Source organism: Mytilus californianus, unplaced genomic scaffold (assembly GCF_021869535.1).
Source record: "Mytilus californianus isolate M0D057914Y unplaced genomic scaffold, xbMytCali1.0.p SCAF_22, whole genome shotgun sequence".
Lineage (NCBI taxonomy): Eukaryota > Metazoa > Mollusca > Bivalvia > Mytilida > Mytilidae > Mytilus > Mytilus californianus.
Genome location: NW_026262671.1, coordinates 4,577,619 through 4,598,083, shown reverse-complemented (window position 1 = coordinate 4,598,083; position 20,465 = coordinate 4,577,619). Strand labels below are relative to the sequence as shown.

At 33.2% G+C, this 20,465-nt stretch overlaps 1 protein-coding gene and 1 long non-coding RNA gene across 5 annotated transcripts in view; both read left to right on the top strand.

Moving 5' to 3' along the window:
- LOC127732147 (uncharacterized) overlaps nt 1–19,973 on the top strand; it is an 85,182-nt gene extending 65,209 nt beyond the window's left edge. For all 4 annotated transcript variants that reach the window (XM_052241219.1, XM_052241218.1, XM_052241216.1 and 1 more), the window contains 3 exons: nt 2,152–2,423; nt 13,155–13,182; nt 16,378–19,973. In XM_052241219.1, coding sequence (XP_052097179.1) covers nt 2,152–2,423; nt 13,155–13,182; nt 16,378–16,796 — 719 coding nt within the window. In that variant the 3' untranslated portion in view covers nt 16,797–19,973. The remainder of the gene's footprint in view (nt 1–2,151; nt 2,424–13,154; nt 13,183–16,377) is intronic.
- Nucleotides 13,254–13,915, top strand: LOC127732154 (uncharacterized). The gene is made up of 3 exons (XR_007996085.1): nt 13,254–13,302; nt 13,762–13,801; nt 13,842–13,915. It is a non-coding gene; the product is annotated as an uncharacterized LOC127732154 (long non-coding RNA).
- Nucleotides 19,974–20,465: the final 492 nt, after the last annotated feature.

The window sequence follows — 20,465 nt, the reverse complement described above, 5'->3', positions numbered from 1 at the left end:
TTAACAGCTAATTTATAATTGTTTATATCTGTTGATGTAAGCTCCCTTTAGAATTTTATAAATTTTAGATTTTACATTTCTGAGTTATGGGGTTTTATTCATTAAAAAAGGGGGGATTTTCCAGTTTTTGGACAATAACTAAAAAATGCTTTAAGCAGTTCGCATATAACCAATTTCAAGTTCTTTGACTACATTTATTCAGAAACCTATTATATGTCAAATATTTAATTACAATCCAAATTCAGACCTGTATCAAGCTTGAATATTGTGTCAATTTTTGCCCCAACTGTTCAGGGTTGGACCTCTGCGGGCGTAACCAGCTGCACTCAGCGAAGCAGTTTATTTTATTTTCTAAGCATTTATTTATATGATTCCCATGTGAGATGGTCCATGTAGACTTGCATCTTTTTGTTCTTTATTCTCAAAACAAAAAAAGAATGAACGTTATGAAATTTAAAAAAAACAAAGCTGTTTTGGTTTTTCTTTTTTGATATCTTAAAGGCGAAATATCTCAGCATGTGCAATCTTGTTGAAATAATGAACAAATATAATATTGAACATAGACAAGAAGCTGATATATTATTATATGTAACTTTATGAATAAATGTTTTCGTAAGTCAATCAATTCCATTTGTGGCTTAATACCAAAAAAAACTTGTAACGCCTTTATGTTAAAGAATATGTCAAAATAACTTTATAGTGTTTTCTTTTTGATTAAACCTGTATGCAATAACTCATTTTCATCTAGGTCATAAGTCATAAGACCTGAAATATTGTAGCTAGACAAATTATGCCACTAAATTAAATACACAAAACATTTGATAAACAAAACTAATTCTAATGCAACATCGTTTGTAACATTGATTTTGATTGGATAACGTCACAAATTTTCATGGCATCAATTAACAATTGATGCTATGAAAACATACACGCAAGCTCAGGCGACGTATGACAGATTTTAAATGTATGTTTTAACATTGTTTTCTGTCAGCTTCATTAGAATTATGGAGATAACAATATTGTATTTTAAGCTCCGACGGCATCAATTGGTGACTTGATGGTTGCAAATACCTGTTTACTGGCTCACCTTACGCGTCACCAGTAAACTTAATTTGCAACCATCAAATCACCAATTGATGCCGTCAGAGCTTAAAATACAATACAGTTATCTCCTAATTTTATACTGTGGATTCATTATTATTCTTTGGATACCAATGTTCGTGGATTTCTTGGTTAAAGGTTAACCACGAAATTAAATGTTCAACGAATGGCAAAGGAGTAGGTCCGGTAAGGGCCGATTTTGGCCCCAAATATTAGGTTCATCTGATGAAAGATTTTGGACACTTTTTAAACACTTAAGTGTCTAACTTAGTAGCTTCAATTAGTTTATGTGAAAGATTTGAACTGATTTTGTCATTAAAGACGCTCATATTCAAGCTTAAATGTTATACATCTCTCAAATATGCCATAATATGTCACTTTTCAGATGGTTTTTGTCAAAAATGAAAGTGGCCGCATCCGTGTTCATCCTCAACCTTTATATATGTTATGTATTATCATCAAATACAACTTACATGTAAATATTAAGAATGAACACAAATGCGGCCACATCCATTTAAGACGGAAACCGTCTAAAAATTAACTCAAATGCTAAAATTATGAAGATTTCAGTAATTTAGCATGACTTAATGATGCTAGTACCCGATACATATGCATTGTATTGTCAAAAACAACCCATATGTATGTAACAGAAGTATTCTACTTTCCAATAAAAAGCTATAAGTTTACATTTTAACAATTTTGTAAAACTGCTATATTTTGGGGCCAAAAACGGGTCTTACTGAACCTACTCCTTTACTATAGGCTTGTATGCAGACATTGTCAAAAACCACGAAATTAAATATCCACGAACATGTAAGTTTTTCTTAATCCACAAAAATTGGTACCCATGGAAACAAATGAATCCACAGTATACTTTCAATTCTTTTATAGGACTAACTAAAACAATGTATTAAATGTTTTATGTCTGGCAATGTTTTTTCCAAACTTAACACAATCAGTCCAAATTTGGGACTCTTGGAAAGGTTCTTTTTGGATTCGGCTTCCTGTAATGAAAATAAAATAAACATAATAACAATTTTTCATTTTCAGGTCTTAGTGATAATGCTTTGAACAAGAGACCAAGTGATATTGAATTGTTGCGTTTTTCAAACAACTGTTCTCCAAGCCAAATGGATGAATTAGTAGTACATCTAGATATGTTTGAGAAATCAGAAAAGATAAAAAAAAATTATCCAACAGATACAGAGGTTGCAAGTTTTTTGGTATTAGCAAAATGGAAAGAGATAAAACATGAGTGCAATTTCAAAGCCTTGGCAGAAGCACTGAGCAAAATGGATGTATCAACACATGTTTTGTGTCAAGTAAGATTGCCAAATATTTTATAAAGATAAAAGGATTAGTTTTACTTTTAGAAAATGTTGTAGGTTACAAAATCATTTTTTATATGCCCCCACCATAGGCAACGGGTGCATTTAGTGTCACCCTTGACCTTCCTTCAGTCCATAATTCCATCTGGTTTTCTTTCTATCCTTCCCATTTTTGTTTCTGCACTTGAAGTTTGCCTCATGCAAATTTTATGAAACTCATACATAATGCTAAGAACCAAAACTCACAGACATAGTTTGAATTTGCATGGGAACTTATCGTTCTAAATTTATGAACCCTTATATCTTGGAAAATTGTAATTTTTTGGTTTCGCACTCCAACTTAAGTTTTACTCATCCAAATTTGGTTTTGAAACTCATACACAATGCTTAGAACAACAACTTTTAGACAGAGTTAAAATTTGGGCATTGTGTTACTTACCAATCGAAAGTTATGTCCCTTTATAAATTAGAAAATTGCAAAACATTTTGTTTCCGCACTCTTAACTTAAGTTTCTCTCATCCAAATTTTATGAACCTCATACACAATGCTTAGAACCAAAACTAGCAGACATAGTTCGAATTTGGGTTGTGAGTCATTTACTGTTCTAGAGTTATGCCTCTTTTTAACTTGTAAAATTGTAAAGCTTGAGCTGGGGCATTCTTGTCCTCAGACATTTTCATCTTTTTTTTAGTTGTGTAATCATGGTTATGGAAACATTATTTCGGCTTGTTTAATAATCCAAAAATCAAAAAACATTTTCTAACTTACAGGGGTTCAAATTAGCGGTGGTCCGAGGTCCGTGACCTTCCACTGTTGCAATTGGACTTTCGTTTTGGTTACTAGCTACGCCCGACGGACCTTCGATCTTAAAGGAAATAAAAATGATTTTTGCTGACCTTTTTAACCATCTGTATCGTCATTTTTAAGCCATATTATTATTGAAATTGAAATAAAAAAATGTTTCATCCCTGACCTTGCCGACGATAGAGTTATTTTTAACCTTGTATTTCTTGGAAACACAAGGTTATAAATAGTTGCGAGAAGTCACGTGACAAATCATTTAATCATTTAGACATTTTCGAACAAAATGAGGACGTTTCACTTTGGTGTCACGTCTTCCAAGAGAAAGCCTGAAGATTATGAAGATTATGAACGGTCTTCAACCACAGGCACTTGTTTCTATCCATGGGAAGGTCGACTATCCATAAATATAGAAGGATATTCAACCTTTCCATGGATAGAAACAAGACTTGAAGTGCCTGTGTCTTCAACGTCTTCAAAAGAAATCAAATGAAGATCTCACTAAAGACCAAAAATGCGATCGTGAAAAACAGGAACGGACATTTAAGCCCCACAGGAAAATCGATCGACCGTGGCTATATTTTGATGAATCAACTGGTCTAATGTCATGCACATACTGCCAGAAGTTCCCCTGCCATTCAGAAAAAGAAAGTGCACTTGTAAGGGGAACACAAAATCTTAAGGTTCATCTATACACTTTAACAAAAATGGCTGTGTTTACACCATGAAATTTTCTCTGAGTAAAGACAAAACTGTGTAATGTAAAAAGTTTGAATGCCTGGCAGCACCTAGATAAATTAATGTTACATCCAATTTATGTTCTAAAAAGTTAAAACACTTTATGGATTTTGATGAACATTTTCTTTCCTTGCCACAGAAGATGGTGAAATAAACAAACACCTGCGTTTTCTTTGATACAGTCCACTCATTTACACTATTTAAATCACCTTTGTTGTGAGTAGATTTCTATTGTCCCTCTATTGTCCATATCAATCAATATGATACAATACAATCATTACCCGAGGGGGACAATCTTAAAGATTTCACATGACTTTGTTTATTTTTACACCACCTGTGGCAAGGAAAGAAAATGTTTAGCAAAATGCACAAAAGTATTTTTCTTTTTAAAACACAAAATGAATACAACTTGTATATATCTAGGTGCTGCCAGGATTTAAAACTATTAGAATTACACAGTTTTGTCTGCATTCAGAGAAAATTTCATGGTGTAAACACAGCCATTTTTGTTGAAGTGTATAGATGAACCTTAAAATAGACCCAAAAAAAATATACTAAGTGACACCCCAGCATTTATCTTGTTTAGAGCAGTGGATCCATGAAAGTGACCCAAATTTTATGTCTAATTATGACTAAGGGGACGACCATTTGATATTCTGGGAGGGGGGGGGGGGGGGGGGGGCAGGAGGATTTTGAAAATAAATAACTCAGCCTTGATAATAACAAAAATGAATGGTTTGTTCTGTGGTAGTTTGAAAATAAATTGACCTGACCTACAATGTATTGAAAATAAATAACTTGGCAGGTCTTTTAAGCCATTTTATAAATGCTATTCTAAAGTATGAAATGGCACCAGATTCTTCCAAAATTCATCTTTTTACATATTTTTTTCGGGAAAAACTTCCCAAATCTTTTATAATACAATGTATAAATATTAATGTACTTGAAATGTCTGAAAATGGGTTTCAATTAACTAGAGGTATATTAACTCAGGAACATTTACCTCACTTTCATAAGAGGGCTGTAACTAAATCGAGGCAAATGCCTCAGGTAAGAAATTTCAAAAACAAAAGCTTGTCTTCATATTAAATTGTTTTTACTTCGAATGCCTTGCAAGAAACAAAAAGAGAAAAAAAACACATAATTGACAGGTATATTAAAAAGATTTTCTGCAAGCCAAAACACTTAAAAAAAAAGCAGCCACATACTTAAGTTTGTGAATTACACTTTTTGCTTTATCCTACATATTGGTCTTTTGATGTTGTCCCTAAAAACTAAAAGTCTTACACTGCATCTATATATTTTGCTTTGAGACCAAAATATTGTCGAAAAAATAATTAACCCCAGAACTTGCATTTCAGATTAAGAAAGGATCTGGGAAACGCGCAGAATGCATGATTTTGCATCATTTTTCTATATCTTCTTGGGGCCTTCAGCGGCCCCCAAAGCCTTAGACGATTTTTTTTTATTCGCTCCGCTCGGCAAATATGTTTGACATTACTTTTAAAAGAGGCTTAGTTACAGCCCAACTTTAATACCTTGTACGTATGCAATAAATGCAGTTGGGAATTCAGAAAATTCACTTCCACAGGATGATGATTAATTCTGATTAAATGGTACATAATGGTTTGACTATACATTTATTATCTATTTAGGAATAAAAAAAAAAATTAAAAATTGTGGGTTTTCAAATATTATAAATATAATTGTGAAAATAAATAATCAGTTCCTTGTTTTAATGAAAATAAAAAATCATGCTTCAACAGTGCAGAAAATAGATAAAAAATAAATAACCAATCTAAAACAAATCCTCCTGGCCCCTACCAGAATATCAAATGGTCGTCCCCTAAAGATTAATTGTCAGACACTAAACTTGGACAATGTATTCTCAAGCAGAATGTTAGCCTGATCAGTTAAATAGATATAAGGTTCTTTTCAACACTGCATACAGTATTGCAAAAAAGGGAAACTCTTCAGTGACTATGAATTTATTCTTGAAATCCAGTGCAAAAATGGTGTTGATGTGTAAGCAGTACTTCAATATTGTAGGTTGTAAACTGTTTATTCGCTGGATAGCCCATTTAGGCATTATATGAGAAACGAAACATCACATGCAGTTCAAATATGATGAAACAAACTAACCTCACTCCAAAAGCTCATTAATTTTGTATCTTATTGCGTTATGAAATTTTTCCTGTAAAAGTAGGACCTGGGATTTAGGTTGTGGACCTTTCAGTTTGGATTGTCAAAGGTCCTGGACCTTCCAGTACCAAATGTTAATTTGAACCCCTGAACTTAGAACTAATTGACTTGAATACTATATAGATGTCTGTCAGTTTTGTAAAAATTTGTCTTAAGATTTCCTTGTTTTCTTTTTTGTCTCACTTTATACAAATGTCGCAGAATGAAAGGCATAGTGATGCCTTTCCAGTGAAGTGAGCATCAGCTCTTTCAATGAGGCGGTATGTATAAGAAGGTATAAGACCTGGATACTTCATATCCTGCATACACATGCCTAATGTTCTGAAGTTTCTGTCTGGAATATGTCTTCTTGTCCTTTACCTTATTTTCATTTTAAAAACTCCATAGTTTTTTGTGGAGTAACTTTTTTACTCTCATCTAAGACTGCACATATTTGGTATATTGAAGTCTGCTAGTCCGTCCATTTGTGCATTTGTATGTCGACACATAGTAAAATAGGTCAAATTTGCTTTAACTTATTCTGATGAAATTTTAGCACAACATTTAATTTGACGTAAGAAAGCTCCTTTTGATTTTGACAGTTTCATGATTTTATTTTCCCACAGTAAATCTGACCTTCGTCTTATTTTTATGGTACTATAACCAGTATATTCTAGATGCCAGCATGTTAAAATGTGGAATTCTAATGATTCTAATACTTCAGTATAAGTTAAAGATATTTAGCATCTAAAATATACTGGTTATACCCTTCCCCTCGTCGCCAATATTGCTCCTGCAATCTTCAGTTAAAATACAAAATGTATCATGAAAAAAAAAATCCAAAATATTATACACATATCATGAGGCAACAATTAAAATACTGATTTCTGTCAATAAAACATTACAATCTATTGTGAAAACAATTGAATAACTGATTCCTGTAAATAAAACATTACTATATATACATGTTCTTTTGGAATGGTCAAGTTTAGATTGTCCATATCAGGAAGTTCTCAGAAGTTCACTGATATTGACAAGTCCAACTTTCATATAGTCAATGAGCTCATTGACATACTTTATGAAGTATTTCTTGGTGCATAAAGGGGTATAAAAATAGCAATATATATCTGAAATATAAGAATAATATATTATCCCTATTGGTCATCAGCTGCAAGTTAAAAACATTGGTTATCATATCATACATTATTCATAAAAATGGAATTACTTTATACCTAATACATTGGTATATAATTAGGGCCCCGCCGAATGGCAGATGCCCTATAGTGATCAGTCTGTCCGTCTGTCCTTAACAAACCGCTCTATATCTGGAGAACCGTTATGATTTCAAAGTTTATACTTGACATGTATACTAACCAACACCAGAGGGTGTCTCATAATGTATGTACAACTTCCTAGGTCAAAGGTCAAGGTCAAAAACTTTGGTTTTAGTTGACAACCCCATGTCCTATGGTAAAGATTGTGTCCGCTCTATATCTTTAGAACCGTTATGATTTCAAAGTTTATACTTGACATGTATATTAACCAACACCAGAGTGTGTGTCATAATGTATGTACAACTTCCTAGGTCAAAGGTCAAGGTCAAAAACTTTGGTTTTAGTTGACAACCCCATGTCCTATGGTAAAGATCGTGTCCGCTCTATATCTTGAGAACCGTTATGATTTCAAAGTTTATACTTGACATCTATATTAACAAACACCAGAGGGTGTGTCATAATGGATGTACAGCTTCCTATGTCAAAGGTCAAGGTCAAAAACTTTGGTTTTAGTTGACAACCCCATGTCCTATAGTAAAGATAGTGTCTGCTCTATATCTTGAGAACCGTTATGATTTCAAAGTTTATACTTGACATGTATATTAACCAACACCAGAGGGTGTGTCATAATTTATGTACAACTTCCTATGTCAAAGGTCAAGGTAAAAAACTTTGGTTTTAGTTGACAACCCCATGTCCTATTGTAAAGATCTTGAAAACCACTTTAGAAAAAGAAAATCTGACTGAACAAAAAATTAAGAATATTTAATTTCTACTTTCTATTTACACCAAAACTGTCAGAAGTCTCTGTGTAGGAGGTATTGAATTTGAATTACTAATTCTTTTTATTTTTAACCGGATTTGCGAAGGAAAAATCGGTTATTAATTTGGGGATGTACGGCAGGCGGTTGAGCGGTCATCCGTACTGGGCTGCCAAACAGTATCATTGCATTTACGGTTCATCCAAAGCTTTTCAAATTTTAATGTTGTTACTGATGACACAATGGAGGTCAAGATCAATATTGACGATTTTCACTTTCACCGTTCAGGAGTTAAGGTTCTTGAAAGATTGAAAAATGTGTTTCCAGTTGTGTCCGTGCTGTAATTCATGAACCGTTCTACCAAACCTTTCAAATTTTAATATATTGTTACTGATGACAAAATGGAGGTCAACTTCGATATTGACGATTTTCACTTTCACAGTTCAGGAGTTATGGTTCTTGAAAGATGAAAAATGGTGTATCCAGTTATGTCCGTGCTTTCACTCATGAACCGTTCAACCAAAGCTTTTCAAATTTTAATATGTTGTTACTGATGTTACAAAATGGAGGTCAAGTGCACTATTGGTGATTTTCACTTTTACTGTTCAGGAGTTATGGTCCTTGGGATATTGAAAAATGCCAGGACAAAAATCAATGTTAAATATCCACGTTGCTGTCACTCTGACAGTATTTTGTTGCATTTTATCTTGAAAACCATAAAAAATAGAGAGAAATTTCGAATGGGCAAGACAAGATCTACATAAACGTCAAGATGATCGAAATTTTCATTTGTCTCCTGATAGTAGACTAGTTATGACCCAATAATAACTATTTTTATCAGTTGTTGACATGTTTGCTTCTCATCTTGAAAACAAATTATAGGTAACTTCAGATAGCAAACATATCCATCAGGAATAGATCTACAAATAAGACAAACATATCCAGCAGGAATAATCATCTACAAATAAGACAATAAGTCCACTTTGTATAAAAGTTATTGCCATTGAATAAGATTTATTTTGTATTTTGGGCAACAACTCTAGTAGATAGCTATAGGGTTAAACTGAAAACAGAAGAAATGATCATCTAAAATTAAAAAAAAAAAGAAATCTAAGTGATAAATTATTTAGTCTAGTCTTGCAGAGTGGGCATGGTTGAAAATACACATGGATCCAGGTGAACGACTCAGTCTGTATTGTTTTTTGGTGGTTAGTTTTTTTTTGTTTTTTTTTTCATTGAGAACTTGACTATACAAAACTATCTTTGTAATTAATAAGTAGTGAAATAAACTTCAATGTTAATTTTGTTACTTTCTGAGAGAGTACCCTAGGACAAAAACTTATCTTAACCTGTGTTCTATTGAAGGTTAAGGTTATTTTCATTTCCCTCAATGGATGTGGGAAAAGGGGAATATATGTATTCCACTGTAATTTTTAGTCCCCTACCGACAAAGTTGAAGGGGACTTTAGGTTTGCACTCCGTCCATCCATCAGTCAGGCAGATCAGTTTTTCAAACTTTTTTTCTTCATGCTTGAAGATATTGATTTGATATTTGGTATATAGTTTTATCATGACCAGTTACAGATAAAGTTTGAATTTTGTTTTGGTCTGATGATTTTGTGCAGAGTTATGGTCCTTGGACTTCAAAAATTTTTGCAAGTAATCAGTTTTCCGCACTTTTTAGCTCACCTGGCCCAAAGGGCCAAGTGAGCTTTTCTCATCACTTGGCGTTCGTCATCCATCGTCGTCCGTCGTTATCGTCATTAACTTTTTACATTTTGAACTTCTTCTATAGAACCACTGAATGGAATGAAACCAAACATGGCATGGGTGTTGCTTATGAGGTGCTAACCAAGTGTTGTTACTTTGTAGCCGATCCATCATCCAAGATGGCCGCCAGCAGAGGGCCTTAGTTTAACATAGGAGGACCCTATGGGAAATACATACAAATGTCTTCTTTCAGAGAACCACTGAATGGAAAGAATAAAACATGGCATGAATGTTCCTTATGAAGTGCTGACCAAGTGTTGTTACTTTGCAGTTGGTCCATCATCCAAGATGGCCGCCAGCGGGGGACCTAGTTTAACATAGGACCCTATGGGAAATACATACAAATGTCTTCTTTTAGAGAACCACTGAATGGAATGAAACCAAACATGGCATGAATGTTCCTTATGAGGTGTTGACCAAGTGTTGATACTTTGCAGCCAATCCATCACCCAAGAATGCCACAAATGGGTGACTTAGTTTAACATAGGACCCTATGGGAAATACATACAAATGTCTTCTTTTAGAGTACCACTGAATGGAATGGAACCAAACATGGCATGAATGTTCCTTATGAGGTGCTGACCAAATGTTGTTACTTTGTAGCCGATCCATTATCCAAGATTACCGCCAGCGGGGGACTTAGTTTAACATAGGACCCTATGGGAAATACATACAAATGTCTTCTTTTAGAGAACCACTGAATGGAATGGAACCAATCATGGCATGAATGTTCCTTATGAGGTGTTGACCAAGTGTTGTTACTTTGCAGCCAATCCATCATAAAAAATGGCCCCCAGCGGGGCTCTAAGTTTAACATAGGACCCAATTGGAAATACATACAAATGTCTTCTTTTAGAGAACCACTTAATGGAATGAAACCAAACATGGCATGAATGTTCCTTATGAGGTGCTGACCAAGTGTTGCTACTTTGTTGCCGATTTACTGTTTAAGATGGCCACCAGGATATTTTATTAAATAACGGGACCAATATTAAACCAAATTTGTCCTCAATCATTATTTGGGTATCTGTTATGATTTTTATTTACTGTGGATTCATTTTTATTCGTGGTATACCAATTTTCGTGGGTCACAGCGAACCACGAATTTAAGAATTCAACGAAGAATAATCCCGAGAAATGTGTATGGAGTTGGATGTTTATTTTTCCGCTTATGTTTACAGTTCTAGTATAGTGTTGACTAGCGATAAACATTGTAACATAACACATGTTTTTATTGAAAGAAGATACAAGTATTTTGATTAAATTAATAATAAATATATCGAATATCAGTGATAATTTACTTTTTAAAATTGATTAAAACTGTTCATGGAAAATAACTGCAAGTTTTTAATTACCGTGTCATAGTTTGGTTTACTGGTGATTAAAAATCAATAGGATTAAGTACGGGGATATTGCCCGTAGGTAATACTGTTGATGACAGGAACATTTATTTTCACACCTTTTACTTATATGACTGTTTATAAGACGTGTTAGGAAAGGGATTTAAATACTGCGCTGATGTTAAATACCAATACCGATAGAAGATTTAAGTGGACTTTCTCAAAATGCAATTGCATTGAAAAGTATCCCGGCGTAGTATAGTTTAGCTTTGTGGTGTGTTTGATACAATATGAAGCGAACGGTTAACGTCGACTCCAAATTTTAAGATGTGCATTGGCCTCTCGTAGATCTTCATACATTCATTTGTATTTGTTTGATTTAGGAGTGCAAAACAAAACTTTAAAAAAACATATGTAAGCTAAAGGGTCAAGAATGGGAATGACAGATTTTTACGGCCACAAGTCGAAATATATACATTAAATGATATGAGTAGAATATGTTTAAAAGTGATATAACTCAGTTTGCCTCTCCACAAGTCCAGCACAAAATTCAACAATTTAACTTGATTCGTGTCTTGGATGTCTCCACAAAGTTCCGACAACCCTAAATGTTTTTAAACATTCAACATAAACTTGACATTCTGAAATTCTTCTGTTTAGTTTTTTGCATTTTCTTTTTTCCTTTTTCGGTTTTGTCTTATTTTGTGTCTCCTATATGGCGACACAATTGGTGGAAGGTTCGCATAAATCTTATCACATAAATTAACACAGTTTGGAGGGAAATCCAATTCCAAGTTGTTGCCAATTCTTGGAAGAAGGTTGTCTTGCTGCGCATCGTTTCAATGTTCAACAAAACCACTTTTCATGAGCCATATGTGATTCGTATTGTCTATTACTATCTGGGTTTGAAGCAATGAATGAACAGATAGACAAAAGAACGGACGGATGGACCCATTTGGACCAATTCACCCAGCACTATATACTGTCCAATTTAGATAGCAGAGTGTATAGTGATGATAGTTTATGATGGTCCCCACTATAGCCTGTAGTGGTATTGGTATTTAACATCAGCGTCAAAATCGTATTGACTTTCCTAACACTTCTAGTATATCGTCAAAAAGAAATCCAAGAATTACGTATCTGATTTTTTTTTTTTTGGTAATCAGCGATCCACGAATTTACGTATACCACGAAACGTCTTTTTTTCTCTATCCACGAAAATTGATACCCACGAAAATAAATGAATCCACAGTATCTTTAAATGATTTCTAAAACCAAAGTAGAGTCAGGTGAGCGACACAGGCTCTTGAGAGCCTCTAGTTTTCTCTTATGCTTGAAGATATTGATTTGATATTTGGTATATAGTTTTAATCATTATAAGTTACAAATCAAGGTTCAATTTTGTTCGGTTCAGATGATTATTTTGCAGAGTTATGGTCCTTGGACTTTGAAAATTCGTGCAAATAATCAGTTTTCCACAATTTTTTCCGTCATACTTGAAGATATTGATTTGTTATTTTATATAAAGTTTACATCATGACAAGTTATAGATCAAGTTAGCATTTTGTTTCAGTACAATGAATTTTTAACCGGTAGGGGACTATATATTGCCATGCAATACTCTCAGAATGCTTGTTATAAGTTAAATAGGTATTTGTGAATTTTATGTTGACAGGCAGGCCATATCTCTGTGTAAAAAGTTTATTATTAATTAAATAGGTGTTTTAGGAAAATGCCTTCTTTATAAACTTAATGTGACCAAAACCTGAGTACATGTTTTGTAGAGCAGGATAACATGACCCCTACTTTAACTGTCCTGATGCACTTTTGATCTCACTCAGTATTAATTATTTTTGCAGGTAAGAAGAGTCAAAATAGCAGAAACAGGTATGTACTAGGTAATTGGGATGTGCTGAATGGTTACCAGGTATGTATTGGGTAATTAGGATCTGTTGAATGGTAAACAGGTAAGTACTTGGTAATTAGGATCTGTTGAATGGTAAACAGGTAAGTACTGGGTATTTGGGGTCTGTTGAATGGTAAACAGGTTTGTAATGGGTAATTAGTATCTGTTGAACCTAAACAGGTATGTACTGGGTTATTAGGATTTGTTGAATGGAAAACAGGTATGAACTGGGTAATTAGCATTGTTAATTAGGATCTGCTGTATGGTAAACAGGATTGTACTGCGTAATTAGGATCTGTTGAATGGTAAATGTGTATGTACTGGGTTATTAGGATCTGTTGAAATGTTAACAGGTATGTACACTGTTTGACGTGAGCCAAGGCTCTGTAGTGAAGGCCGTACTTTGACCTATAATTGTTAACTTTTTACAAATTGAGAATTGTATCACTGGAAATTTAGCATTTGTTGAGTGGTAAACAGGTATGTACAGGGTAATTAGGATCTGTTGAGTGGTAAACAGGTATGTACAGGGTAATTAGGATTTGTTGCATGATGAATAGGTATGTACTGGGTAATTAGCATCTGTTGAATGGTAAACAGGTATGTACAGGGTAATTAGGATCTGTTTAATGGTAAACAGGTATGTACTGGGTAATTAGGATCTGTTGAATGGTAAACAGGTATGTACTGGGTAATTAGGATTTGTTGCATGATGATTAGGTATGTACTGGGTAATTAGCATCTGTTGAATGGTAAACAAGTATGTACTGGGTAACCAATATGGCTGACATAGCTATAAATAAAACATAGGGGTTAAAGGCAAGTTTTGTCTATTTTTATGCCCCCGCTGTAGCGATAGGGGCATTAAGTTTTACCCTTGTCCGTCTGTACGTATATCTGTACGTCCCAAAATTGGTTTCTGTTCTCTAACTTGAGTTTGTCTAAACCAAATGTTATGAAACTTATACACAATGCTTATTACCACAAAATACAGATCAAGTTTGAATTTTGGTGGTGTCACTTTAATCATTCTAGAGTTATGCCCCTTTATTAATGGAAAAATTCCAAAATTTTTAGTTTCCGTTCTCTAAAGTTTTCCTCAACCAAATGTTATGAAACTTATACACAATGCTCATTACCACAGATCAAGTTTAAATTTTGGTAGCGTCACTAACCGTTCTAGAGTCATGCCCTTTTATAAATGAAAAAATTACAAAATTTTCATTTTCCGTTCTCAAACTTAAGTTTGCCTCTACCAAATGTTATGAAACTTGTACACAATGCTTATTACGACAAAACACAGATCAATTTTGAATTTTGGTGGGGTCACTTTAACCATTCTCAAGTTATGCCCTTTTATAAATGGAAAAAAAAAGGCAAAATTTTTAGATTCCATTCTGTAACTTAAGTTAGCCCCAACTAAACATTATGAAACCTATACACAATACTTATTATCACAAAACTCAGATCTAGTACAAATTTGGGTAGCGTCACTTTTATTGTTTTTGAGTTATGTCCCTTTATAATGTTGTATTCACGTGGGGGCATCATCTGTGTCCATGGGGACACATTTTCCATTTATTTGAAAACTGTTATAATAATAGAAAATCTGAAAGGAATAGAAAGGTTCAGAATGTTGAGTTACCAATTCAGGCAATTGTACATGTACTCAAAACTGTCAGGCGAATCTTATAGGAGTTATTGCCCTTAATGATAAATTTTACCATTTTCTTTTCATTTTTAGGTCACCTGGCCCATAGCCCATAGGGCCAGGTAAGCTTATTTCATTACTAGGCCTCCGTCGTCTTTGTCGTCTGTTTACTTTTACTAAAATCTTCTCTGAAACTACTGGGCCAAATTTAACCAAACTTAGCCACAATCATCATTAGGGTATCTAGTTTCAAAAATGTGTCCGATGACTTATCCTGAAAACTATAATAGAAAAAGGGAAACTTTTAAAAGCAGAAATGATCAGCAAGACAAGTTCTACAAATAAGTCTACAGGGTCGAAATCATCAGTCGACTCCTTATAAGAGTTATTGCCCTTTGATAACGATTTTTACCATTTTTTTGCATTTTGCCTTATTTCTTAAAAATTATAATTATATAGAAACAAACGTAAATAATCAGAAAGACAAGATCTACAAGTACAAAAATATGGAGGAAATTATCCAACGATTCCTTATTGGATAATTGTCCTTTAATGATGATTTTTACCATTTTTTTTATGCGTTTTGGATTATGATACAAACTATATTAGATAAATAGACACTTTAAAACACAAAAATGATTAGCAAAGCAAGATCTACTAACAAGTCAAAATGACCAGTATATTTAGTAGACTGTCACTCTTGATAGGAGTGATTGCCCTTAAATGAGGATTTTTTTTATCCTCTATTATGTTTTGAGCAAACACAAAAGAAGATAGAGAGAAACTAAACAGACTAAATGATCAGCAATATAAGATCAACAAAACAGAGATTTTTGTCATGAATTATGTTCTCATCTACAATGTTGGAGAGTGTCCTTTGTTGAATAATGCACATAGACCAAGGTGAGCGACACAGGCTCTTTAGAGCCGCTAGTTGCCTATTACATGTATCGTGAAAGCTATAATAGATAGAGAGAAATTTTAAATAACAAAAATGACCAGCAAGACAAGTTCTACTAATAACTCTACATTGTTGAAATTGTCAGTCGACTCGTTATTAAAGTTATTGCCCTTTGGAGATTTTTACCAATTGTTTGCTTTTTTGCCTTATTTCTTCAAAAATGTAATAAATAGATAGAAACTTAAATAAGCAAAAATGATCAGCAAAACAAGATCTACAGTTAAGTCTTTAAATATTGAGGAAATTGTCAGACTACTCCTTTTCGGAGTGTTTTTACTTCTAATTTTTTTATGACAGGAGTCGCTGATCTCTTTAATGGTCAAATATGATTGGAATCAAAATATCAACTCGCTATAAGAGATATCCCCAGTTTCATCTTTGTTGCTACTATTTTGAAATATAAAAGTATATATTTGAAACAATTAACAGAAAGAGTTGAAACTTTGTCGTAATCGTTTAGATTTTAAGGTGAACAATGCAGGTTTTTCGTAGCCTCATGTTTTCAAAATGTATCCGACAGACAATATTTCAAAACTACTTTTTTTATTAATTCTTATTTTCCAGACATTCCTTTGGAATATCTAGATTGTATTCCAACAGATGAGGTTTTAGATGCATTATCATCAAGAATTGGTCAGGTATACTTTCAACTTGGTACTGAAGTTGGACTCTCAATTGCAGACCTAGAAAATATTCAGACCAATATTCCAAGAGACTTAGAAGCTCAGAATAGGGAAGTCTTGATCAAATGGAGAGAAGACCGAACAGTAAAACCTACAATAAGGGTCCTTGTACAGGCACTAGTAAACATTGGGAGAGGAGCATATTGTTTACAGGAAATTCTTGATAATGTAGATCTCAATACCCTTAGATGCTTTGAAGAAGAGAGAGATAAAGATAAAGGAGCAATTAGCAAGAAATCTAAGAAAAAAACAGAACATCACAGTCAGCAAAAGATGTCAAAAAAATGTCCAATATCTTGAAATAGGCACCATTTATAATTAAATATATTTAGAACAACTATGTAATCTGATGAAAAAGTAAAAGATAGACAATAACCGAGGTGAAAAATATCAAGTTGAATCAAGACTCATTATTTTAAGATGTATATTAACTCTAAAGATTTTGAACTTTAATCACACATCTTATATCACACTTGGTAGGGACAATTTCTTTGCAGTGTAGTAATTTTTTGTGGTTCTTTTAGATAAGAACAATACATCTTGGCCAATGTAACATTAACTACTTTTAAATTCAATTTTTTTTTCAATCATATCCGGTGTTTTTGTCTTGCCTCTCCCTTAGTCCATAGTCCAGTGACTTTGAATTAATTAGCAATTTTCAATGTTAAGTTTTCTGTTTAAGTTAGTTTGATAGGAACTTCTTGTGATAGATCAATGATACTCCCTTTATAGTTGCATTACTATCAGTTTGACGACTATTTTGATGCCCTGCCCCCTACGTCATGGTCAAATGACTTTGAATTAATTAGCAATTTTCAATGTTAAGTTGTCTGCTTAAGTCAGTTTGATAGGAACTACTTTTGATAGATCAATGATACTCCCTTTATAGTTGCATTACTATCAGTTTGACGACTATTTTGATGCCCTGCCCCCTACGTCATGGTCAAATGACTTTGAATTAATTAGCAATTTTCAATGTTAAGTTGTCTGCTTAAGTTAGTTTGATAGGAACTACTTTTGATAGATCAATGATACTCCCTTTATAGTTGCATTACTATCAGTTTGACGACTATTTTGATGCCCTGCCCCCTACGTCATGGTCAAATGACTTTGAATTAATTAGCAATTTTCAATGTTAAGTTGTCTGCTTAAGTCAGTTTGATAGGAACTACTTTTGATAGATCAATGATATTTTCTATAAAGTTGCATTATTATCAGTACATATCAGTTTGATGACTTTTTCGTCTCCCTGCTTCTGTATGTCATGGTTCTGTGACTTTCAATTATTATCAATTTCCAATGCTAAGTTTTCTGCTTCAGCTAGTTTGATAGGAACTACTTACAATATTTTCTATAAAGTTACACCACTGTCTGTACATCTCAGTTTGTTGACCATTTCAAGGCTCTGTCCACTAGTTCATGGTCCAGCTACTTTTAATTAATAAGCGATGACGCTGTCCATCAGATTATCTCTTTCAGAATGTTATGCCGACAGGTGAGACATATCTCTGTGCCAACAGTTTATCTTTTATATATTCAACTCTATTACACTATATTAATCTTTTTAGCTCACCTGGCCCAGCTTTTCTCATCACTTTTCAACTTCTTCTAGAGAACCACTGAATGGAATGAAACCAAACATGGCATGAATGTTCCTTATGAGGTGCTGAGCAAGTGTTGTTACTTTGCAGTCGGTCCATCATCCAAGATGGCCGCCAGTGGGGGACTTAAACTAGTTTAACATAGGACCATATTGGAAATACATACAAATGTCTTCTGCAAGAGTGCCACTGAATGGAATGAAACCAAACATGGCATGAATGTTCCTTATGAGGTGCTGACTAAGTGTTGCTACTTTGTTGCTGATTTACGGTTCAAGATGGCCACCAGGATATTTGATTAAATAACGGGACCAATATTAAACCAAATTTAGCCTCAATTATTATTTGGGTATCTGTTATGATTTTTATCTATCTTTACATGATTTCTAAAACCAAAGTAAAGTCAGGTGAACGACACAGGCTCTTGAGAGCCTCTAGTTGTTTTTGTTTTTAATTTTGTTGAAAGTTCAATAAGATATCCATTGTTAGAGAGCCAGCTAGCATGGTTATTGTTACTTTTAACACACAATCGGTGAACTGATTCATTAACTTATAAATCTGTCACTCTAGAAAAATTTGATAATTTTGTGGGTATTTATTTCTATGTTGAATATTATATGAGCTGCGTCCGATAGAAATCTACCTCATGCAAATGAATATCATATTTCGGGTTGAAAAAAATATATATGTAAAGTGTGTAACTCTTTGAAAATTGAGTTGTTATGATAACCCTACAAAACAGAACAAAATTAATTTTTGATTTCGTATTTGAATGTTCCAAAATCAATCAAAGTCTTTATGTGCACTTACATAAGGTCAATTTCTATCTGACGCAGCTCATATTTATTCAGCATCAATTACCAATCTGATCTTCATTTATGTTCAAAGGGTATAAGGGTTCATAACCCCATCAAGGTAACCAATCAAATTGCATGATTAGCTGGGATATTAGATAATTTGTTATACAGGATCTTCAGAATGTTTAAAGTAGAAATTCGTTCTGTATATTTGTAAATGTAGGTAAATGTATTGTAGTCTTTTAGTCTATGTACCTTCACATGATAATGGATCATCAAAAGGCTCTGAATTTGGATTTTTTTCACATAATTTGCATATGTTTCCAATTTTGAGAATATTGTTGTATCTTCAGTACAGTTTGTTCAGATCCTTTGTCTCTAACATATAATTTTTAATTACAACTAAAAACAGATTATGCAACTCTATTGTCATTGTCTTTTGCACTGCAATAATAGTTGAATAAAGTTCTAATTTCCTCTTCCTAATCAAAAGATTATTTACTCAATGCCTTGGCAATGGCTTAATTCAATATTTGAAAAGAAATGATATGTGTAATTTTTTTCATATTTATTTTAAATAGCCAGATAGATGTGGTGTGATTGTTAATTTAGAAAACTATTCACTGAGATCAAATAACATGGCTTGAAGTAAATATATAGGTCACCGTATGGAACCCGATATTATATTGTGAGCTATAAATGGGAAACAATTCAAAAGACAATAGCATCTGCCTGCTTTATGCTTAAATTTAAAAAAATAAATATGACTGATATAAAGCAATGACTTTCCTTTTAGTTTAGTTTTGAGATATTTTTATTTATTCTAAAGATTCAAATTTAAAAGGTTTGTGCTGTATGCTCAGATTTAGATAAAGATAATTACTTGTTTAAAGGTCTCCCCTCATATAGGACACCATCAAAAATGTAAATTACATATTATCACCATTATATTAAAGAACATATTATCATTGAGGTTCTCAAACAAGTTATTTTTTTCATAGTATAATTGTTATTGTATATTTGTCATGTATAGTATTACACATTTTATAATGAGTTTTGTAATAAAAATTATCAACGTGTGAACATTTTTCCTTTACCTAGATATCATTAATGCACCTTTGTTGCATAACAAAAAACCCACAGCTGCTTGATATGACCCTTTTAAATATACGGCCTGATTGAAGCTTATAACAAAACATAGATATAAGGGAGAGAACTCAATAATAATGTCAAGACTAGATTACACTACATACAGGTTTCTTATGTTTTCTAAATCTCGAATGGCAAATATTTTATGCATATGCAATATGATAATAAATAAGAAATACATACATAAGATCTGTTCATATATAAAGGATAGAGAAGATACTAATGGGTCAATAACACAACCATAAGTCATAAAAAGTACCATGGCTAAAAAGAAAAATGATAAAAAGACAGTACCATGGCCAAAAAGAAAAATGATAAAAAGACAGTGCAATGGCTAAAAAGGAAACTGATAAAAAAGACAACTGTCCACAAAACAATACACAAAAACCGAAGATTGATCCCTGGAAGTTAATAATAATCGA